General features: G+C 42.0%; 1 protein-coding gene across 1 annotated transcript; it reads left to right on the top strand.

Moving 5' to 3' along the window:
* The first annotated feature begins 2,429 nt into the window (after positions 1 to 2,429).
* Positions 2,430 to 22,678, top strand: CUNH1orf87 (chromosome unknown C1orf87 homolog). The gene is made up of 11 exons (XM_044430451.1): positions 2,430 to 2,536; positions 4,746 to 4,965; positions 6,128 to 6,253; positions 8,013 to 8,273; positions 9,570 to 9,673; positions 12,939 to 13,077; positions 13,432 to 13,529; positions 17,330 to 17,400; positions 20,099 to 20,133; positions 21,071 to 21,224; positions 22,518 to 22,678. The coding sequence occupies exons 1-11, from the start codon at positions 2,430 to 2,432 to the stop codon at positions 22,676 to 22,678; spliced, it is 1,476 nt and encodes a 491-aa protein (XP_044286386.1).
* The last annotated feature ends 1,591 nt before the right edge of the window (positions 22,679 to 24,269 follow it).

The following is a 24,269-nucleotide window of genomic DNA, read 5'->3' as shown; positions in this document are numbered from 1 at the left end:
CTAATAAGTTGTGGCATATGATGTCATCGCCTGGCGCCACTACTCCTTTCCAAGCATGCGCATGGCCCCTATGTGCACTGTTATCCGATGCTCAGATTCTGGGGCGACTTGGCTCATGTGTCAAGAGAGAGGGCTCTGCGTGCCCACTGTGGCATGGGTGCTATGGGTTCGCCACCACTGCACTATATGGAGAGAGAAATGCCTGATGTTCAAGCCAGTCCAAATAGGCAGAAACCCTTGAGACTGCATCTCACATATATGCTGGTTACTGGAGCACAGCTGATAATTCAGAAGAAGCTCAGTCTATACTTTATAGACAATAGCAAAGGCTTTGAATGTGTGGATCATAAGAAACTACAGATGGTCCTAAAAGAAACAGGTGTGCTTCAGCACTTGATTGTTTGGATGCATAGCCTGTATCATGGACTAGAAGCTAGTTTTAGGTCAGTAAATGGAGACACAGGATGCTTTCCTCTTGGTAAGGGTGTCAGACAGGGTGTATTTTAACTCCCTGTCTGTGCAATCTGTATAAACATGTATCATAAGGAAAACTGGATTACAATCAGAAGAAGGAGTGAAAATTGATGGAAGAGGCATCAATAAGTTAAGATATGCAGATGACACCATGCTACTCACAGAAAGCAGCACTAACTTGAAATGACTCATGATGAAAGTGAAAGAAGGAAGCGCAAAAGCAGGGCTGCAGCTGAATGTTAAGTAAACAAAAATCATGATCACAGAAGAATTACAAAACTTTCCTGTCAACAATAAAGAAACATGATAAGAAGATAAACATGGAGAAGACAATCATGCTAGGGAAAGTCGAAAGAAGACGAAAGGGAAGAATGATTATGGGAAGGATCAAATCCATAAAGGAAGCCACAGCCTTGAACTTGGATGAGCTGAGTGGGGCTGTGGACCCAATGTTTGGGACGACTTCCATTCATGGGGTTAGCATAAGTCAGAGATGACCTGAACAACAGAACTGTCAGCAATGGAGAAATTGAAAGTGTTGGCTCACTTCTCAACTCAAGGAAGACTCTAGCCAAAAAATTAGAAGACTGCAGCCAAGAAATTCAGACTGAAACTCAGAACGGCAGTAATGAAGGTTTTCAAATGTAGGGATGTCTCATTGGAGACCAAGGTCTGGATCGTCCACAGCACTTTATCCCAAATCACTATTTACAGTGTGAAAGCTAGACGGTGAAGAAAGTTGACAGGATGAAAATTGATGCAAGCCACACTTTTATGAAAGCACAAGCCTATGTAGATGTGACTGCATTTGCTCACAGTCCTTGGTTGCCCTCTGCCCTCTTCAACTTGACCTTTACTTTGGAAACTCAGTGAGACAAGGAACAAACTTTGCTTTTATTACTCTGTTGTTCTACTCTTTTGATGGGCATTGTGATGTGAAACAGGCTTCCTGGCTCCCCTGGGTAAGGAAAGGGTTAAGTGTTATAATCTATAGTGCCAACTCAGTGGGAATCCGGTGCCCAAGTTCTCAGGAGTCATGCATTCCCTTTTTGATATACTTTTCGGAGTTAATAGAATTATTTAAGTAATTTGTATGCATTTGTATGCCTCCCAATTGTGTCACAGTGCCTCTGGGCGGCTCATAGTCACAAAATAAAACATGATAAATTATGGACTCAAGGATGGCAGAGATGATCAAGAGATGGCAGAGCTAAATTGGTAATGAGCAGTGGGTTGAGCAAATGGGTGGCCTCAGAGGATTGGGAGATAGGTCACCTCCCCATGAGTCAGCTGATCAACTGTGGGGGGAATAAAGGTGGGGGAATGGAGAAGCGCTTTGTTCCTCTTTGGGGGCTCCATTCCACTGTCAACTGTCCATGTTGAAGAATCCTTTGATGCCCTGCATGCTACAACCCTGTGGAAGATAGATCTTCTGTGTATAGTTTGGAGAAGAGTTAGCTTTGTTGTTTTTGGGTTCAAGTGTTCAACAAGACCCTGGGATTGGGGTGGGGGGGTGCTAGTTTGACTGTGATCTGTCAAATTGCTGCTTTCCAACTTCCCCCTGCCTTCCCCATTTCCCCATTTTAAACCTAGTGTTATAGTCCCCTCCACCCCTATGTTTTATCCTTTCAATACACTTGTTTTATTCCCCATATTTGGGTGATCATGTGCTAAATCCAGTGTCTGGTTTGGGAACTGGGAGTCAGGAAATTTCTGGGTGGCTTTTGGGGCCAATCAGTCAAGGGGAATAGGGAATCCCAGTTGGCTTTCTGTTACAGGCTTCATGCGTACTGTTTGCCATGCAGCAACTTGAACAGACCCTTTCCAAGGCTGTCCATATTCAGTTTTGTTTGTTTGTTCCAAAGGAGAAAGAGATGGACCTCTCCTCTGTGTATCTCTAAAGTTATGCCTTTTGAAGTTGCAGGAAGTCGCCTTCCATAGAGACATTGCTGCCAATGGCTTCAGTCAGCAACCTCCCTTATGGATTAAACACTAATTATGAGACTGTAATAAAAATAATTGGGAGCAAGTATGTTCGATGCCTTGTAGAAAAAAATGATGAGTAAGTATGAGATCTCGAATATCTTTTTGATATACATTAGTGACTTTGTGTTATTAATTAAAACAAATATTTAGAATTGGTGTTTTATGAAAGGTGTGCTACTCATTAAAGTGCAGTAAATCCTTATGCTTACAAGTTAAATTAAGTTCTCTGTTATAAGGATAAGCTATTTAGGCAATTCACGGAGTATATAAAAGCAGCTTAAATACTAATCCAATTAGCAAGTTCCAAATCCAAACTCCTTGCATGTAGAAAGCCAGCAGGAGAGGGGTTGTAACTTAGCATTCTCCTTCACGAGTTTATTTTCTTTGTGCTGGTTGATATTGGAATGGAAGAGGAAGAGGAAGGGAAGGATTATAAAGGGAAAGACTAGGATAAATAAAAGAAGCATGTGAGAGGCACAGGAACACACTGGGGGCGGGGGGAGTGCCAAAGGTAGAGAAAAGGAGCTTTTTGCAAATGGTGCCCCCCCCACAAAAGAGCAGAAAGCAGTCACGTTCAGATATAAACTGCTTTTGAAAATCCTCAGCTAATGCAGTCTAATGCCTGCAATCCCCTGTTTCAAACCTTTATGGACATCCTATGGAGGGCTCCTACCCTACAAAACACTAGGAAATTTTAGCAATATGAGTGTTTTTCCCCAGAGCATGAGAGGCCGAGGATACTGCATATGCTGTTTCTACCTTTCTCCTCCCATCCCTTCCCTTCCTTTCTCCATCCCCCAAAGTTACTCTTGCAACTTGGAACTGTAACTAGTGCAATTCTTTCTATGCTGGCTGTGAGGGCAGTGAAAGAGTGCTCTGAGGTCAGAGTTCCATCTCTACCCCCAGAGCAAGTTTTTCAGGTGGGAACTTAGACTCTGAAAAATCCTATGGCCTTCTAGACTTAGTCTAGTGGTCACAGGATTTTAGCCTTAACTCCAAAAGATGTTTGCCATGCAGCAAATAATGTTTAACTCATTTGGTGTGAATAGATAGCAGATATACCTGTTCAGGTCACTCCTTAAGGGAAATTTACCTTATTTTGCAGCTTTGAATAATTATGTCACCCAAAAGTCACTTATCATTCAAAATTTGCACTTTCCCAAATTTTGCAGTGGAATTCTCCAATAAAAATGTATATAAAATGATATATTAGGGGAGAGTACATACAAAAATCCAAGTATTATTGATGGATAATGTGTATATTAGATAATTATGCAAACAAAAATTTGCATATTTTGAGAAATGTGTGCAAAATACACACAATTTTTCATGAACACTCTAAAATGTTCAAAATGTACAAAAAACCTGATTGGCAGCTTAGAAAAAAAATCAAATTTTGGGATAAATTTAATTTAATCCAATCATTGGGATGAATCAAATTTAAAACTGGGAAAATGACCAATTTAAAGAAATGAATTGGATGGATTTGTCTATTCATAGCTGTGAGTAGATGGAAGAACTTGGTGAGTCTGCTCCCCCACAATCAGCTTATAGTGCACTTCAAGCCCTGCAGGGCACATCTGATTGTGGGAATATCTGTTTTCCATGATTGTCCTATACATGGTTCTTTAAGGGGAGGAAGTTACAAACAGACCTATGTGCAATCTTCATCAATCTTATCTGGTAGAAGGGAAAAAGCTCACTGCACTTCACCACCACTAAAGCTGCAGTCTTGCACACCTTAAGATAGAAACTGCAGAATGTTAGGAGAGATGGAGCTTTCTTTCACTTAAACATACATCAAATTGCACCCTAACTTTCTTTAGCACCATTTTCGGGTTTTGTCTTTTTGCCTTGACTTCAACTGACATAAGCAAGTCTCGCACAAATTCCTCTTACTAATGCTACATGTTTAGTGTTGGGACAGTTTATGGGTATGTCTCTTTCCTGTTCCTTGTCAACAAAAATCTTTTATAGTCATTTTGCATACATCTTCTCCATATCTTCATTTTCTGTTTATTCCATTGAAGTTAGCCTCTCAATAAAATTCAGGAGATTTGAGCTGAGATTGTTTTTGAGATTATGGTATTCAGAATTACACATATAGTTTTCACAGGGATTAAAGACCTTTCAGATTCTCCTCACTGCTCTTACTATTTTCTTCTGCCTAATAAAGCAGTGCTCCAAAATACAAATATGGCTGGTGTTGGAGTGTATTGTAAATGGATAGATAGATGTATTTTCCTAACTATCAACCAATACATTACATACCTTTTTCCTGACAGCAAAACACAGGAGGATGTGAAAACTGAGAGCCAGTCTATGCTGAGACTTTTACCTCCACATCATACAAGACACACATACGGAAACCCTCCAGGATTCAGTAAGTCTCCTTGTCAGCGGATCAATTATGGTCTCAGTGATGAACAGCAGAACAAAGGCAAAAAGGAAGAAGATAAGTCTAAACAAGCAGAAACAAATGATAACAGCTCTGTGGACAACAAAGTGAGTTGCTAAGAACTGTCAGTTACATATCTTCGCAAATGTCTTGCTCAGCTTTAGCCTGTACTCCTTGTGAACACTTAATTAACCACATTTAGACAGGAAAAGGCAGCTGTGCTGGCTGGGGCATACTGGATTTTTTTTTCTGCCTAAACTTGTGCATAGTTGCACCTTAAATGATCTAAAGTAGGTTTTCTCCTACTTCTTCTGCAAGTGTGACTACAACTAAATGCATAATAAAGGTGATAAATAATGAAATGGTTTGCAGCTAAGTTAACATTCTGCTGTAACCAAGTACTGATAACAGGGTACCTCTGCATCAAAGCTCAGTCTTAGCCTTCCCAATAGAACACCCTCTTATTAAAAATAAGAAATAAGCTGGCTTCCTTTGCTTCCTCTATATATGTCATCTTATTTTCTAAAGTTGTCTTCTCTGACTTTTCCATTTGCCAAATTTTTCAGCTGCCTCTCCTTGTGTAATGTAGTAGCCACACTCCTTACAAGTATAGCCAATATGTTAATGGACAGTCTCAATTAGTTCAGGAGGAGCATTGTGTAGCATGTTGTGGATCCCAACAGCCCTCCTTCTAGCTTCCTCCCATGCTCCCTTTCCCCCACCCACCACTTTATATGCAGGGGTTGCCTTACAGGGGGGCATAAGAAATGAGCTGCGGCACAGTTCCTAACCTTTTGGACCCAGGAACACATTTCAATGAACTATGGGCACCGCCACAAAATGGCTGTGATGGGGCTTGAGCTAACCACAAAAGACATGTAACCTGCCACAGAAGAACTTGTGCCAGGCAGAGATGGATCTGAGCCCCAAATGCCAAACCACACCCACTCTCAGGAACTCAGGTCAGTGTGTTCCTCTTTTATTTTTACAACAACCTGGTGTGCTAAGATAAGCTGAAAGTCAGTGACTGGCGAAGAGCTGTCCACTTGAGTTTGGTTGCTAATCTGGGATCTGAACAGAGAACTCCCCAGTCTATGCTAAGCCCCTGCTTCCTCATAAGAGTACAGAGTATTACAAAGATCAGCTCTTTCAAATCATTGTGGCGGCTGCTGCTATTCACAATCTTTTCAGTATCCATACTGATTTTGCAAAATGAGTGCTTGTTTCTCTTCGATTGCATCACCTCTAACCACATGCTTGTTATTCAAGGTTCTAAAGCCACTCAATAGACATTGCGCCACAGCTCCCTGTGGAGATAAGTCATTATCCTACATTCATACACACCAGAAACCATCGTTTGGAGCTCAGACTTTAAGACAACTTGAAAGGCAACAGGTAACTGAACTTGAACAGAGTCAGGGTGAATTATAACCCCATGTGTGTGACTTGTGCTTGATGGATATTTTCAGCATTTGTGATGGTATTGTCTTTAATTGAGCCTGCAGTGCCTTTTAATGAAGATGTAGTCCAACCCGCCCAGAACAGGAAAAAAGAGAGAAGGGCAACTGGATGGTGTGGTCATTATAAGCCAGTATTCTGCATCTGCAGCAGCTTCTAGTCTATTTCTGGGCACAATTCAAAATTCTGGTATTTATCATTAAAGCCCAAATGTCTTACCAGGTACCTGGCAGAATACCTCCTCCTAGACCACCTTTAAGATCCTACATGCCTGGCTCTTTTCAGAAGCCCCTGAATTCTGATGAGGGTAGCTACAAGTGTGAGAGCTTTTCCAGCTGTGGCGCCTCCATTACGGAATGCCTTACTCAAAGAGGCTCACCTCGTGTCTGTCCTTTTGCATTTCCAGTGCCATGCAAATAACTTTGTATTTATTATTATTAAATTAAATTTCTATATTGCTACTAAAGCCATAAAATGCTCTCAAAGGAGTTTACAAATACATTAATGCACCATACAAGATGCAATAAATTGCAATATAAAACAAGGTACAACAGTTCAAAACAAGAGAAAATCAGAGTGGCTACATGAGGTGATAAATACAACAAGTTATAGGATTTATAAAATTTCTAAAGCAATAATAGGAATACAAAGAATTAGCATTAGACAATTCATTATCATCATGTAGATTACAATGACTATCACCCATGCAACCAGCCAATGGCCAGAGTATCAGGCCCAGCCAGGCACCAACCAGCCCTCAAATGGGCATGGACAGGCAGCGCCCTTTGGCCACCACCCTTCAGCTGCTTCCCTGGGCTGCCAGGTAGGGTGGAAGGACTCCAGGGGAATAGGCCAGCGTAATGGGAGGGACCGTCTTGGATCAGCCACCTGCAAGTGTCCACAGCTAGTGCGCCGCTGCTCTGCTGTGTTTCCCTCGCTCGGCTATCGTTGTGCCAGGTCAGTCCCTACCACCTACTGACCTGGGGCTGAGTCTCAGTGGTCCACAGGGCCAAAGTCTCTCTGCCCAGCTGGACAGGCAGATCGGCATCCAGAAAGGCCCGCTAAACTTTAGCATCTTTTATGTTTCTGTGATATTCTAGAGGCTTAAGAAGTGGGAGAAATGTGCTGCTTTGAACTTCTGTTTTATCAGTTTTATCCTCTGGTTTTATTTTATTTATACAGTGGTACCTTGGCTCATGAACTTAATCCATTCCATGACTCTGGTTGCGACCCAAATTGGTCATGAGCCAAATTTTCCCATAAGGTTCAATGTAAATAAGGTTAATCCATTCTGGAACTATTTTTTTAATCACAAAAATTTGAAACAAAGTGACAAAGAACAACAAAGATTGCAGCCATCTCCCCCCACCCTGCCCCACCCCAAGCACAGCCGCATTCGCACCCATGCAGGGAAGACAGGCGCGATTGCAATTGTCACCTGATGCGGAGTTTGCGACCTGAGGCAAAATTTGAAATTTCTGTTCACAACCTGATTTGGTCATGAACCGAGGCGTTCATGAGCTGAGGTACCACTGTACTTTTTTGTACTTATAATTGTGTATGTAATCATTTTTCTTTAATCTCTGCCTAAACAATTTTTGTCAGTTGGCATACAAATTCAATAATTAAATAAATAATATAAAGGTATTAATTATCACTATATCTCAAAAATTATATAAACAATGGGTTTCCATAGGATATTGTGCAAGTACCAACAGAGACATATGAAGAGAAGGATTCTCTTCTTGCTGCCCTCAAAAAGGAAGTTGAGCTGTATCCCTTGAGTCTGAAATTGGACCAACTGCAGGAAGAATGCAAGTCTTTGGATCTCAGAGCTTCAGGATTTCTAACTCAGGCACAGCTGAACCCTCTGCTCCTAAAACATGAAGTCCCTCTTCAGTTGCCCACAGTCAAACTCCTTTTCAAGAGATTTTCAAAGGCAAATGACCTGGAATTGGTATGTGAATTCAGTATTTTGGCACAACTACATTTCTCCTATTTTATTTTGTGAAAGGCAAGAGAGAGACATTCTGCATTTGCACTGTTGCACAAATTCACTATCACAAGATAAGATGATGACCAGCAACTTGGATAGCTCTGAAGGAGGGAAGACAGACGTCTGGAGGAGGAGGTCTCCAAGGGCTACTAGACTCAATGGTGCTTTGCCACCCCCAGGATCGGAGGCAGCCTGGTGCTTGCCATTAGCAGCCGAGGAGCAACAGTGGGGAAGCGTTGCTGCCCGTGCATCTTGCTTGTTGCGCTTTCCACTGGAATCGGCTGGCCACTGCAGGCAAGAGGAAGCTGAACTCAGAATAGGCGTTTTGCCTGATCTATCAGGGCGCTTCTTATGTTTATTTAGGCACTAATTTAGGTTATCTATGTGAGCCGTCCTGAGGCTTTCACAACAGGATGGCATATAAATACTTTAAATAAATAAATACATATTAATTATATTTACATTCCACCGTGTTCTTGCAGGAACTCAAGGTCTCCTGCATGATTCCTCCTCTTCCTCCCAGTTTGATCCTCAGAACTACTCCATGCAGGAGGGTGGGCTGAGAGTGAGTGACTGGCCTAAAGTTACCCAGTGAACTTCATGGCTGAGTAGAGAGTTACATCTGGATCTCCCAGATCCCAGTCTGACAATCTAACCACTGCACTGGCCCAGGTGATTCAGGTTCAAGTCCCCATTCCTCCATTCTCTCTGTAACTTAGGGCCAGTCACTCCATCTCAGTCTAACTTACCTCACAGGGCTGTTGTTCAGAAGATAAATATAGCTATGCAAGCTATCTTGGGTTCCTGGCAAGAGGAAAATGTGGGATACAATATAATGAAAATAATAATGACTATAATAATATACAGCCTTGAACCAATGGTGTATTACTTTTCCTGCCCTGGCTCTGCCCTTGTCCTCAGAAGATTCTGGGTATGGGAGTTTGCCAAGGACATTGAGACTACTCTCTCTGAAATCCTTGTTCTCCCTCATAGAACTACCATTCCCTACTGGAGCTTAAGACACTATTTCAGTTACCATGTTGGAGGAGATATTAAGAGCAGGCAGATTCAAACCTCCTTGCATCAGTTATAAAGTTTATTTATTTTAGTCAGAAGTATCTTTCAAAGCAGGTTCAGTGAAATCAGTTCAAGCAATAATAGCAACTATTTCTATACAGCTAAGTGTTATTTTTCTTCATTTTTAACATCCTGATTTAAACTATTGTTTGTAATTAAACTGCTTTGTCTTCCTTGTAGGTAAATTATGAGAAGTTGTTCCAGCTATTAACATTAGTGGCAGCAAATAAAACGCACCAAGCAGGGGCTCTTTCTGAAAAGAGTCAAAAGAATCAGAGTAAAAGGTTCTATTTTAATTTTCAACATACTCTTCACTGTCAATAGATGAGCAATGTATCTATCCATTAAACAAACAAACAAACAAACTTCTACTTTTGGTTTCTGCCTGGTAAGGATATAATAGATGCCCTTGTTATAAGCCCATCTGAACTCTGAAGGAATCCAAATGAAAAATTGACTTGCTTCTGGCACTGAAAAGAGCTTTATGGTACTTAAGAGCAAAAATCTTCTCTTGCAGCAGTCCTAAATCCCTGATAATGAAACATGTTTTGACTCTTTGAACACCTGCTCCTCAGATTTTAGGGCTGTATCTGTGGATATTATGAAGAATTTCTTTAATTAACTTTGGCAAAGAAAACTAGTTAAGAGACAGCTTGAGACTGAAATCCTTAGTTACATGGGAGTAAGTCCCATTGGACTGACTGAGACTGACTTTTGAGTAAATGTTCCTCAGCAGTGTACACTTGTGCTATGTATTCCTCCTAAAGTGTTGAACATCAGTCCGACCTTATACATATACACCACAAACAGTATTCTTTATCTGATAGACAAGATATTTGGCCCACATTTATTATCTGATACTTTTCAGATCTCTGCTCTCACCACTGAATATTGACTGTAGTGTTGACATGTTATTGTAAGGATACCATTCTACTAAGGTTGTGTAATAAAGTTGACAGAGATTTACAACAGAACCTCAAGAAACATATGCATAAGACGGTCAGATTAGAGTAAGGCAGAGCAATTCAGTCTCCAGGTGTTTTGACCATGATCTATAACCAAGGGTCATACTGGCTAGGTTTGATGGGGCTTGTAGGTCAAAACATCTGGAATGCTATGAGTTGTCCATCCCTGATTTACAAGTAGTGCTGCAAAGCTGCCATACACACAACATTCTTTAGGTCTCCTGCAACACTCGGTAGTCAAACACAGACTAGATCTCCAGGAGAATGAGTGGTATGACTGCTGCATTTGAGGGAGGGAGAGAGAGGTTAATGTTATAGTCACAGGGCATGTTGGATATTGTTCATGATGAATAATGTCCTTTCCAACCTCTTCATCATGCCCTGAGGAATTAAAACTTGAAATTATGTGCACACTTATCAGAATAAATCCCTTTGAATAAATAGGGCTTTCTTACGGAAGTGATTTGGAGAATTTTCATTTTTTTCGTATTGTGTTAGGAAACTAATACACAGAATACCATATTATGTGTAGGGTGCTTTTTTTTCTGCCTCAGTGGTCCCCAAGTTGGTTTTCCTGTTTTTGCCAGTCCTGAGCTGTGGAAAGCTTGAAAACCACTATCTTAGTGGACATGTATAGGAATGTACTGTATGTATTACTGTCAGTACCATTTGTGTATTAATACCATAAGGTATTATTAATACCATGATATTCATGTCTGCTTAGAGGCAAGCTGTTTTCAGATAAGTATGTATACATCCTAACGGTCTATAGAAAAATTGGAAATTCACAGTGATAATCATATCTACTCAGAAGTAAGTCACACTGAGTCAAATGGGACTTATTCTTAGTACAGTACGTATAGAGTTACAGCAACATTCACCTTTCTCACATTTCCAAATAGCGCTCAGATGAAGCCTAGAAGGCCTAATCTGAATCTGAAACCAAATAAGGAAAGTCCTTATCTGGCAATCTAAACATCATGCCAGCCAGTCTGCTTAAACAAACATTATGTTCAGTTTTCCAAAATATCCTTTGGCCAAGATGGACTGGTTTATTATCTGTGATATGACATACAGCCTGCAGCTGTAAAGATTAAGCTGTAATTTTTATTGGTGCCTCCAGCTTATACAGGACCCCATTTGAAAAGGGTCTAAAAGACGCAATAATGGTTCTCCACTGAATGAGTCTCTCTTGTCCTGGGCCAGCACCAAACTAAAGAACCTAGAGATGGATTGATTGACTATTGCTGGCTGGGAAATGCTGGGAGCTGCTGGATGTTTTCGGTTTAAACATACACAGGGTTGTAGCCTTTTCATATTCTTGGACTGCACCTCTACTCGGTGTGCTCAAGGCGATGTTCAATAAAATACAGACATTAAAATATATAAAAGATATCATAACTTGAGCCGCATCTTGTTTCAGGGTGAATCTAAATTCAGTGGTGCAGGTGGTTAACATACAAAGCCTCTTTTCAGAACCTTAACTGTTTTAAATGATGTGCCTCTGAGCAAAGTGTAACTTAGTTCTGCACATACCTATGTGACAAAAAGGGGCCCATTGAAATCATTGATTTTATTTGCTTCCTTTCAAAACAGAAATGTAAACACACACTATATACGTAACTCCCAAATAATGGTAAAAACAAATCCAACAATACTACTTGTAAAAATGCCAGAAAAACTTAAAAGCTTTCTAAATAGAACATGCAATTGAATATTGTCTGTGGGGTTTGTCAGTTCAAAACATCAGAAGTAAACTGACATTTTCATGTTTACATCCCAGTCCTAAACACATTGTATTTTCAGAAGATACCATTGGCTTAAGTTGAAAGTTTGTCCAAGTAAGTATGCTTCAGATGGCAGTCTTGGTTTCTACTTTTATCTATGCTTGATATATAGGATATGAAAAAGGCTTTGGTTCCATTGCACATGAATAAATGAATTTTGACTAATATCTTGTTGCTGCGCTATCAGCTAACATGTGGGGTTGGGAAGCTGGGAAGGTGGGAAGGTGGTCACAAAGCATCCGCACAGGCTGTGGGTAAAGACTTGGTAATAGCTGCTACTGCCAGATAGAGCAGGTGGCAGTGGTGTGGAAAGCTATTTCAGTGCAGAGAAACTGGCCAAGAGGAGAAGAGAGCAGGTCTGAAGAGATGCTATGGCAGCTATGTCACCACAGGGGTGCCCCCAGGAAGCAGTATTAGGAGTAAAACTACCAAACACCTTCAAGCAACTTCTCCTTTGTCACAAGGAATTGGCTGGAGCTACATTCACAAATTGTAAACTATGCTATGCTAGCTATCCGTAAGTCTAGATTTCTCAATTTAATTTTATATCAATAATGTTTTTCTTATCTTTTCCACTTCATAGTTTTTCTATGACTTGATTACCAGGTGCTCTCTATTACTGTGCAAGTTGCCCCATTAGCTTCTCAGTTGGAAATTTATTTATATTTCTGCAAAACACTTGCAAACATCTGGAAATTTTTGCGCTGGAAAGGAACTATAAGACTGCAACAAATAATCATAAACCGAGTGGCCTCTTTAACCCTAATCCTTTCTTTGTACCCATTGTCATTTCATAGTTCTTGGACTCAAGAGGATGTGTTCCAGGCTTTGAAGCAAATACTTAAAGAACATACAGGACAGCTGGATTTCAGAAAACTATGCCTGAGTTTCCTACAACAAGATAAGACTTCCTCTGGTCTTCTTTCACTCTCTGAGGTAAAAAATAGACATTGTGTTGGACTACAGCCATCAGCATGTCCCAAGTTCCAAAGGAGCCCACAAGCCTAGAAATTGCCTGAGGGGCTAGAGGTTACTGGGACTGCACTCCAAGCTGGGAAGGGAGAGTTGGAGGACTGACCCCACCCCCTCCTCTGCCCCTTCACAGCAAGCATGGAAAGAGCCATGCCAGCTGGCATCCAAGGCTGGAAGATTGATCTTGGGGCACAGGGAGGGGCGTTCCAGTGGGTGGAGAGGGAAGGAGACCAAAGGAGGCCAAATTATCCTGGGCCTCTTCCAGCTTCCTTTCCTCCCTGTAAGTAATGCCCAGCAACAATTCTTTCTTCTTTGCAGACAGAGAACATTTGCCAAAAGCATGGACTAATTCTACATCCTGGTATGATGGAATTTTTGGTTAGCACCTATGATTTTGGTAGAAGAGGCAGAATGCAGTGAGTTTTAATCAAATGTTTTATCAGATGTTTCCTTCCCTCCTGCCCATTATAGTTACCTGAAGGAGCGCTTGCATCCATATATGCCCAGCCGCCCCTTGAGATCGGCGGGGGAGGCCCTTCTCCGGGAACCCTCCATGAAAGAAATTAGGAGGGTGGGTGCTCGGAGGAGGGCTTTCTCCACGGTGGCGCCTAAGTTATGGAACACGCTCCCCAGAGAGGTCCGCCTGGCGCCGTCGTTATTTGGTTTTCGGCGCCAGGCGAAGACCTTTTTATTCAAGCGGCATTTTAACTGTTAACATTATTGGTTTTATCTGGCCAGGGCGGCTTATTTTATACTGTACTGTTGTATTTTAATTTTATATTTATATTTTAATTTATATTATAATTATTTTAATTTATTGATGTGAGCCGCCCCGAGGCTTCGGCGAATGGGGCGGCATAAAAATGTTTTAATAAATAAATAAAAAATAAATAGTCATGACTTGAATGTGTGGAACAGCTCAGAACAAGGCAGCACAATTAAGAAACTAGCTGCTAGACATGAAAAATGATTCAGTACCTGTCTTGGGCTCCAAGATCACTGCAGATGGGGACTGCAGCCAAGAAATTAAAAGACGCTTGCTCCTGGGGATGAAAGCTATGGCAAATCTAGGCAGTATACTAAAAAGCAGAGACATCACCCTGCCAACAAAAGTGCATATAGTCAAGGCTATGGTTTTCCCAGTTGCAATGTATGGCTATGAAAGCTGGACCATAAGGAAGGCTGAGCACCAAAGAATTGAGGCCTTCGAATTGTGGTGCTGGAGAAGACTCCTGCGAATCCCTTGGACCGTAAGGCGATCAAACCGGTCAGTCCTAGAGGAGATCGACCCTGACTGCCCTTTAGAAGGCCAGGTACTGAAGATGAAACTCAAGTACTTTGGCCACCAAATGAGAAGGAAGGACTCCCTGGAGAAGAGCCTAATGCTGGGAACAATTGAGGGCAAAAGAAGAAGGGGACGGCAGAGGATGAGGTGGCTAGATGGAGTCACTGAAGCAGTTGGTGTGAGCTTGAGTGGACTCCGGGGATGGTGGACAACAGGAAGGCCTGGAGGAATGTTGTCCATGGGGTCGCGATGGGTCGGACACGACTTCACGGCTAACAACAACAATCACCACCACCACCTGTGGAGCTGAGGGCTTCTACTCAAATGACCCTGTTTTACAGATAAAGGTTATCTGATTTATGTACCTCCAGTTGGAGGGGGAAGGCAGTGCATTGGTTCTATTATAAGTACAAAATAGTAAAATAAATAGAATCATCGACTGTCTAGATTAGCATAGCATTCAGGAAGCACAAAATGACATAAAACCTAGTTCGCATCTCTCCAGGTTAGGCTTAGTTCCCAGTGATGCAGAGGCCTCTGTCAGGATCCACATGATTTTGGACCTTGGGAATTGGGGATACATGCCCATAACACACTTTTTGACCTCATGAGAACAGGCCAGAGGCTTGCATAGGGCTTTTATTATATCCATGTCTACACTGTGTTTCCACCAATGCCATGAGTACCCACCATCTGCAAAGATTTCCATCACATTTTCGACCATTACTTAGGATAATGAAGATAATCTGTAAGAACATGAACCTGTGAGACCTTGAGTTTTCTGCACTTTTTGCTACTCTGTGCCCATGCAGAGTGAGTTGTAGTCCCCTAGTGCAGTACTGTGTACAGAAAACCCTTAGTAGCACTGTCTTCACCTACGTAAAGCACATAAGCCAATGCTTTACTGAGGCATTTTCTTCCGCTTTCTTTGTGTGAGGAGTACAACATCCCTCATATCAGGTTTTTGTCTGGACATTTTCACCTCTAGCTTTCTATATGTTCCTATATGTCATGACAGCAACAAATGTTCCATTTCATAATGCACGGGGTTCTATGTTATAGTGTGGAATTGTGAAAATCCAGTTGATTTTGTAATGAATACTGGTGCCATCCCAGGAAAGCCAGGCCTTCCTCGCTCTAAACATGCCACAAAAAGCTGCTGAAAAATGCAGGAGGGAGCTTGGAGGAGGAGGATATAAAGGAAAGTTTCTGAAACTTCCATGATCACACATGCAGGGTTTGATGTATGCTGTCAAGAAATACAATTGCTGTGCCCTTCCAAAGTGTTCAATCTTTATTTCAGATCATTCAAGATAAGTCATTTTATTGCTTTTTGAATCTTACCTATTATAGTACATTGATCTCAGATAGCACCATATCAATGTCTGTTACCTCCACTGAGAAATGAATACATAATTGACAAATGCATATTGTCTTGCCTAAAGACACCCCTTAAAAACAAATATAGCAAAAATGTGTTACAAAGCTTAGGCATCGCAGCATCTGATCATCAAAGGTGCTTTAAAAAAAAAACCAAGGAAAATAAAATAAACTGGTGTGTGTGCAATAGAATCATTACTTTAGCGATGCTTCAGCTGTTCTAATCTCCACTCCCACTGTGTTGAAATTCCTCAGCAATTAGCAAGAATCCTGCTCTGAGGCACTTTGTGATTAAATGTGCTCAAGATCAATAAACCATCCTGAGTGACTGCAGTCATGTGAGATTAATCCCAATGCACAAAGCAATGGACTCCCTTTAACCCATCACAGAAAGAGAAACAGTCACAGAAAGATGAACTGAAGAAAGATTCATAGGTTTCTTTAGCACACTCCTTACAAGAGGCCTGTGGCTTCATCTTTCTAAACCAAGGGATTAACTTCTGAGGTACAATTGCTTCCTTATGTCATTTGTCCGCCAATCCACTGATAAGGATCTTTCCTCAAAAACAACAGAGTCTGGTGGTACATTAAAGTGAGCATATGACTACAGTTCACTTCATTCAGTGCTTATGTGACCAATAAATGTGTTCATCTTTAAGGTACCACAAGACTTCTCTCTTTTAAGCAGGGCCAAACCTCCCGCAAAGCAGGGTGAGGGGCCCACGCTGTATGATCTAGTGGGAGGAGTTGCAAATCATACCACTCATCCCACCCCAGGAGGGGCCACCACTCCTACCCTTTCACCTCCAGTGGAGCTCTGGGAAGCCCTTCCAGTTGCTTTCTTGCTTTGGTGGCTTTTTTCAATGAACAAACAGCAGAACAATCAGGACTCTCTGGAATGGCAACCCATTCTTGGTTTCATTCATTTCATGTCCCTTTACTTTTTCCACTTCTGTGGAGAACTGTGTAGGTGGAAGAGGCAGCTGTGGGGATCTCACAGGAGCTCACAAGACCTGGGCAAACCCTTGCAAGACCCTGACAGCCACAACTTCTGTCTGTAGGTCTCCAAGGAGGCAGTGCAGTGGCGGTAGCAAAGAGAAAAGGAAGGCACATGCCCTGAGGTGGTGGGAGAGCTGGGGCTGTTTTTGGCTCAACACAGACTAGCACAACTGCCCCCCGGAGTAGCAGATTACCTGTCTTGCCATTAAGATGCACCTGGTAGATCCTCAGTATCTCTACCATCAGGCTCCAGATAGAATGGGTGGGACAGACCAGTATTTGACACAAAGAAACTGGCAAGATACCTCCCATTAGCCATTACTGACCATTCTGACTAAATAGACTGCTGCTCTTAAGTTTCTAGCAGTAGCCAAAAGAGGATCTGAGCAAACTGGCAAGAAGTGGCAAGAAAGCAGGACATTCTTTTTAATGTACTGATTTTGTTTGTATTTAATCTTACAACATAACTGATGGAATTTGTGCTGGTGAACTAATGTAATAGAAATCTGCTTTCAGGTATTGCTTTTAATTTTGGGATATCTCCTTATGTAGATGGAAACCATTTGTGGAGTTTCTGAAGCAAGCCCAGGCTGAGATAAATCCTGCTTCACCTGTTTGCGGAAGTAAGCTACTTAGCTGCATTTTGGAATGGGCAAGGAAAATGTTTAAGTATTACAAGCTTGCAACAGCATTTACATTCCGTGAAAAAGGGCTGGGTAACCTATAAGCATGCTGATGCAGCTGAATCATCAACTCCTATAAGCCCCACTCCCCACAAGCACGCCCAAAGGCCATGGGTGCTGAGGATGGCGGTACAACTTCAGTTGCCCTGGGAATCCCCTCCATGCAGCCACAGGAATGAGCCAGGTCATGTTGGGGTTCTGCTACCAGAAAGGGGGAAAGAAGCCATGCCAGGTGGGTGTTGGAAGAGGCTGGGGATCCTGCAGCTAGTCCTCCTGCTCCCCAGACAAGCCCCCAGAGCAGTCACAACACTACAATTTTAATGGGAGTAATGCCATTTTTTAAAGGCCAGCAGGGAGGGGGTGGAATGGAGGAACATGTGATTCTTTCCCCTTATTTCTACCCTGCAAGCAGGAGTCTAGCAGAGGTTTGGAGGAGAAAGTTCATGCACCTCAGATCATGGCCCCATGCCTAGCAAGAGTGCACGGTTAATCTTCCCGATATCCAACAACTGCAAGCATCCTGTAAACATAGACATTTCTGTTTAATACCACCTAGAGAACCTTTTGTTATCAGGTGATCTATGATATTGTTCTTGGTGGTGTTGAGGATAAACCTAATACAGACCAGTGATCTGTAGTCCAGAATTCCCCCCTAGCAAGTTCCATAAGGCTCATCAGGAGACTATAACAGTGATGATAACCATCTTCTGTTGTTTGTGCCAACACCCATTCAGCAAATAGAAGTCTACTGGTTCAGGCATATGAAAATAAGAGCTGATCTGGTGGGCAAGAGCAAACATTGCCAGTTTAAGAACATGTTTCACACAGCGGCCAACAAGATGCCTATACGAAGCCAACAAACATGGGAGGAGGGCAGTTCTCCAACAGCTGGCAACATGGAGAATGCATTCAGCTGACATTGCTAAGAATGTCAGCTAAGATCCGAATCTACCTTGATTCCAGAATGGAAGTCAGCTTTGTTCCTACTGGAGTGTTCCCATGGAACAGCCTTGGTCCTGCATTTATGCTGCACTTTTACAATACCTTCCCTGCCTGACTTTGTGAAATTGCCACTGATCTATGAAATAACAAGCGCAGTGCTGCTGTGATCTTTGCTGCATCCTCAAGGCATTACAATACATCTGTTAAAAGCAATTAGGCCCGATGGGTATGCAATTTACAGAGTGCTAGCTCATTGCAATTTTCGTTTTAATGGTGAAAGGAATGATGGACACGAGACATTGGCTTTAGCAGTGCATTAATCTAATCATCTTCAGAAAGCTCTCTGGGATACTTAATATTCAGGAGGTGACTGAATGCAAAGGTGAGCCAATTGTAACCATTGCTACAGAGGCTGATCAGGATGCAACAGTTGAACTTGAACTTTAACCATCTGGCTGCAGGCAAACCAGCTGCCTTTCCGACCAGAAATGCTATTCATTGCTGGTACTTGATTCATCCCACCATTTAATTTTATGCCTCACAATCTGTCTGGCCACCCATAACTTTGTACATGTCCAATTGGTATGGATGAGAAATTACAGGGCTTAGCTGGAGGATGAAGCAGTGCAGGGCTTGATATATAAGCTGAAATAGGGAGGAAAGGCGCTGCACTTGATTCAGCTCAGCATTGTAGGTGAAGGATGCAAATGTTTGCGCTGTTGACATTTTAAGGACGAAAACATGATCCAGCCCCACAAATAGCCACAACAATCTGCGTTTGCAAACGGTTGTTTGCAATTGCTGGCTGCAGCATGGTTCCCTATTTCCAAGAGACTTTTTCCATCCATTTCTTATCCCTTCCCCCAGAGCTCTCCCTCTTTTATCAGTTCAGCTTTGCCCCCTGGGCAGTGTTCCTGTTCTCCATTCAGTTTGCCCCCCCCCCCCCCCAATCCTCCAGTTCGCTCTCCCCTCCATCAGAGGTCAGCATTCTGTGGCCACTGATCACACTCCATCCTTATTGGACTGAGAATTCCTTGTCCAGCTCAGAAGTGGCCTCCCGCAAGCCTTTTTGTTCTGCAAACCTTGGTGGTGCCTCCCTTGTGTGCATGGATGGAGTGGTTTCCTGGCTACATAAACACCAGCAGTCACCTCTGAACACTGGAAATAGGAGTGGTAGCTGAGGTTTAACCCTTGCCTGCTCCCAGGGTATTATATCCCAGGGTTTTTGTGAGTACCTGGCACCTGTGGCCTCATGGAGACTGTGTAACAGGTGATAGTACTAATGGACTGCCATTGATGGCCGCACGGCAGGGTTGAGATTTGGGCAGTAGAAAAGGCATGTGATATGCCTATGCAGTTTGCCTAACGCAGTTCCTGTGGTTACACATTTGGGTTTGACACCCTTCATGTAAATCAGTTGTTTGAAAGAACAAGTTACTTGGTGTGCTCCAGCCACTAGAGAGAATACATTGCTTTCTGAAGTTTGATATAGTATGTTTTCTCAGCATTTTGCTCAGAAGCAAATTCAAAGACAAGTAAACTGAAAACTGAATCAATACGTTTTTCCAGTCATGTAATTGAGAAGAACTGAAATAGTATTCGTATTTGTAGCTTCTGAAGTAGTCCATCCTAGATAAGTTTTTGAGAACTGTCCTCCTACAGTTGAATAAAATCCTCATGAATGTTTCTATCTTAGGAAGAAAAATAGAGAAAAGTGAAGATGATTCTCAGGTATTGTCAAAATCATGTTGATAAATCCAGAAATGTTAATAAAACATGATTTGTAAAAACCCTGAATGGGAAACCGCTTATACTGTGGGCAGTCCTTGAGTTATGAATGTCCAAGTTATGAACAACCTGTGCTTATGAACAAACTGCCATAAAACCTATTAATTAAAAAATACTGTGGAAAATCATCATTACCAGTGAGAGAGAGAGGAAGCAAAAGAGGAGAGAGGGAGGGCCTCCAAAGCATCAACATAGAGAGAGAGGAAGTGAAAGGGGAGAGGGGGACACCTCCAAAGTATGCCTTCCTGCCCAACCCACCCACCCAAAGAAGGAAATCTCTTCAGCATTTCCTTGCTGCAAAATGGAGACACTGGTGAGTTTGGGTGGTGGCAGGTGGCCTAGAGATATTTGTAGTTTTTCCATTTTCATGGGGTCCTGAGCCCCCTAACCCCCATGAATGTGGAGGGCTAAGTATATGTGATCTGACTTAGATACAAATTTGCCTTGAAGATGAATTTCCATTTTTTTTTCCAGGAACAGAACTCATTTGTAACCCAGGGACTGCCCATACTTATAATTTTATCCACCCAAGTAACTTAGAAATCCTTAACCCAGTGTCCTCTTCCAGCCTGACTTTAAGGATTTCGCAAATCATTTTGTTTGCTTCTTCAACAAAGAAAATAAAGTTGATAGCAACTTGTACGGTACAGTTTAGGATGTCCATTGAACTCAGATTTCTGAATCATGCTAGTGATTCTGCAACAGAAGCCAGAAACATTGTTTGCCCTTCTTTATTCAATAAACTGGTTAAAGTAATCTTGTGAGAATCTGGAGTAGCCATTACATGGAACCTCTTGTGATCACTCCTCACCCCCATGGTTTTATTATAGAATGCTGACAAATACTAACCTTTTAAAAATGTAACTTATTTGCTTTAAAGGACAAAGAAAAACACGGATGTCTTACCACCAAGTCCTGGAAGCAAATTAATAATGACACATCAGACTGTAATGATTCTGTGGAACGAGAAGCCTGGATAGATCGGTTCAGAAAGCTAGAGAGAGCCCTTTATATGGCTGACATCAAAAACACAGGTAAGAGTGATTAGGAATGGGCGGTGCAGAGAATTATGCACCTTGGGATTTGGTCATTTCTCCTTCTATCAGTCAGTCAGGGCTTAAACACTGTGGTAAAGTGCATGAAATGGTACCAAGTGCTGTACTCAGTTTCAATTGATTCCTGACAAGCTCTTTCCCTGTTTCCCGAAAATAAGACCTAACAGGAAAATAAGCCCTAGCATGGTTTTTTAGGATGCTCATAATGTAAGCCCTACCCCCCAAATAAGCCCCAGTTAAGATCATCAGCCAGATGGACACATTTAGTACGTCCGTTGCAACACAATTCTGGGGTTGGAGAGTTATGATGATGTTCCAGAAGATGACAACATGACTCTATCTGAATAAATGTAGGTTTTTCTACATGAATGAATAGATGTAGATTGTTGTACATGAAAAAATAAGACATCACCTGAAAATAAGCCCTAATGCGTCTTTTGGAGCAAAAATTAATATAGGACCTGGTCTTATTTTCGGGGAAATACGGTAATAGAAGCCAAGGAACAGTAGTGTTCTGTTACAGCAGTCACTAAGCAAATGATCCCTATGTTTAAGCATTCTTCCTCTCTTTCTCATATACCTCTGCATCTGACTTGGGAAACTATGGCTTGCACTTTCCGTCCAAATTAGGGCTGTAAACCAGAGTTTGATCATGGTTTCAAATCCCGTTAGAAGGGAAAGTGCAAACCACAGTTTGGTTGTTCAGATAATGTATAATGGCAACTATAGCCCAATTCCAGCATTGGCTATAGTTGAATAGAGACATAAAGACATATGAGACATATAGAGACATAAAGTTGAATCATGTAGAGAGATTCCGAGACTCTGCATGTGCTGCCCCTGCCACCAGGTCCCTCGCTGCTCCACCACCGCATTGACCATGTGTCTGGGCTCTGGAGCGGGATGTGAAGTAGGGACTCATGCTGAAAACAGTTAGGCTGTATGAAGATCTGGAGCCCAGATTGACAGGGGTGTGGGGGATGGCTGGGGGTGGGCAGTGCCAGCAGCATTGGCACCAGCGTGTGTGATGTTGTTGTCTCTCCCTGTGTGGTCTGAATCCCCAACTGGATAGGTCCTCTGGGTTGCTGCAAACAATGGGGAAATTAAAGTGCACAAATGAAGAAGAAAGACAGAACACAGTGGCCGGGAGATCACTACTTTATCAGCAACCCATGTTTTGCGATTATGTGTGAATCTGTTAAGAATATGTTTGCTTGATATTCAAGTCTGTTTTTGACCAAATGAGAAAACAATGTCTCCCCCCAAACACAGGAAAGTTGGAAAAAGAAAAAGCCAAGCGCTTGGTCCATAACTACAATCAAATTTATGATCTGTGCCTTAGTCCACTGAAAATTGATAAAGCATTTCAGTCTTTCCGTCCTCAGCAAGACCTGCCCCTGGAACCGCTGCTGCATTACTTAAAAGAGCTATAGCCAATATTATTAACCCAGTGCCTGTGAAGGTTCTTGTCCTCATCTGATGTTTCATCGCTCATTTATATTCTTACTGATTCAATATTTGCAAGTTTCAACCTGTCATTAATTCTTCGCTTTCTAATGAGATGAAACAAAATGTTTACCCCACATTTCCCACCTCAGTGATAGTTTAAATAAAGATTTCTGTTTGAAATATATGTTGTATAATGTCTGGAGTTTGTCTGGATCTTGACAAAAATTGTATTGGAGAATCCAGTTATTATCCACACAAAATTGTTATTTCTGTTGGATTGTTATTTCTGTTATAATGACAACAATTACAGAAGTTGACAATTGATTGAAATTTTATTTCAAAGACGTGGACAGGTAAGGGAAGAGTTACAGGATCTTCTTTTGCTTAATTGTTAAAATGCATTTTTTAAAAAACTGCTACATAGTCGTCTGGCAGAATGTTCCAGTTCAAGATTCAGCATCTTAGGTAAAAGTCACTGCACTAGAAAAGAGTGCTCAGGATACAGTGTAATAATTAGTGATAACTAGTATTGTGCTAAACATTTCCTCCACATTTTGCACTCCCTCTAAAGGACAGGGTCTGCAGCTTAGGAGTGTTCCTCGACCCAGAACTGTCCCTGATGACTGCGGTGGCAAGGAGTGCTTTCCTACAGCTTTGGCTGGTCCATCAGCCCTGTCCTTACCTGGACTCACACTGCCTAGCCACAGTGACATACAGTCTGGCAATCTCCCGGTTGGACTATTGTAATGCGCTGTACGTGAGGCTGCCCTTGAAGACAGTCTGGATACTTCAAATGGTGCAAAACAGAGCTCCCAGATTGCTGTTGGAGGCTGGTCGTTATGCTCACATAACTCCGGTCCTCTATGAGCTTCACTGGCTTCCCAATGAAGTCCAAGCCCAATTTAAGGTGCTGGTTATGACCTATAAAGCCCTAAACGGCTTGGGACCAGGATACCTAAAGGAACACCTTTTTCCCTATATGCCCTCCCACCCCGTAAGATCTGCAGCAGAGGCCCTGCTCCAGGAACCCTCCTTGAAGGAGATCAGGAGACCCAGAGAAGAGTTTTCTCTGTGGTGGCGCCCTGGCTATGGAATGCACTCCCCAGAGAGGTCTGCCTGGCACTGACATTATATGCTTTCTGCTGCCAGGTTCAGACCTTTTTATTCACCCAGTATTTTAAAGTTTCAATTTTAATTGTGTTTTTATTAATACCATCAATGAGTTATTAGTGTTGTTGTTGTTTTTATTATTATTATTATTTGGGCTAATAATAGGGTATTTTATATTGTTGTATTTATTGTTTTTATTGAACCATTGTTGTAAGCTGTCCAGAGACGTGCAGGGGTTGGCCAGGTTAGAAATGTCCCAAATAAATAAATGTTTTAGAACCATTCTCATTCAATCTCAAAGAAAAGGAATAGCTTTCAAAAACAAGTTCAAAAGAAAGGGATTTTCAGAGAAATTTTCCTGAAGTGGGTTCAGGGTTCTTGTCCTTACCATACCTTTGAGATGGCTGAGGAGCATGTGTGAGCATCCAGTCTTTCATTATACAGTTACATCTCTCTGGCAACCAG

This window comes from Varanus komodoensis, unplaced genomic scaffold (genome assembly GCF_004798865.1).
Source record: "Varanus komodoensis strain SLA01 unplaced genomic scaffold, ASM479886v1 scaffold20_1, whole genome shotgun sequence".
In the NCBI taxonomy this organism is placed as follows: Eukaryota; Metazoa; Chordata; class Lepidosauria; order Squamata; family Varanidae; genus Varanus; species Varanus komodoensis.
This window is presented reverse-complemented; position numbering and strand designations above follow the sequence as displayed.

What these genes read in the sequence shown, in the direction of transcription:
- CUNH1orf87 (XM_044430451.1), top strand. Translation starts at nt 2,430, where the DNA reads ATGGCTTCAGTCAGCAACCTCCCTTATGGATTAAACACTAATTATGAG. An exon ending in AGGCAAATGACCTGGAATTG is followed by an intron (nt 8,274 to 9,569) that starts GTATGTGAATTC and finishes TCTTCCTTGTAG; the next exon opens with GTAAATTATGAGAAGTTGTT. An exon ending in GGCTGACATCAAAAACACAG is followed by an intron (nt 21,225 to 22,517) that starts GTAAGAGTGATT and finishes CCCCAAACACAG; the next exon opens with GAAAGTTGGAAAAAGAAAAA.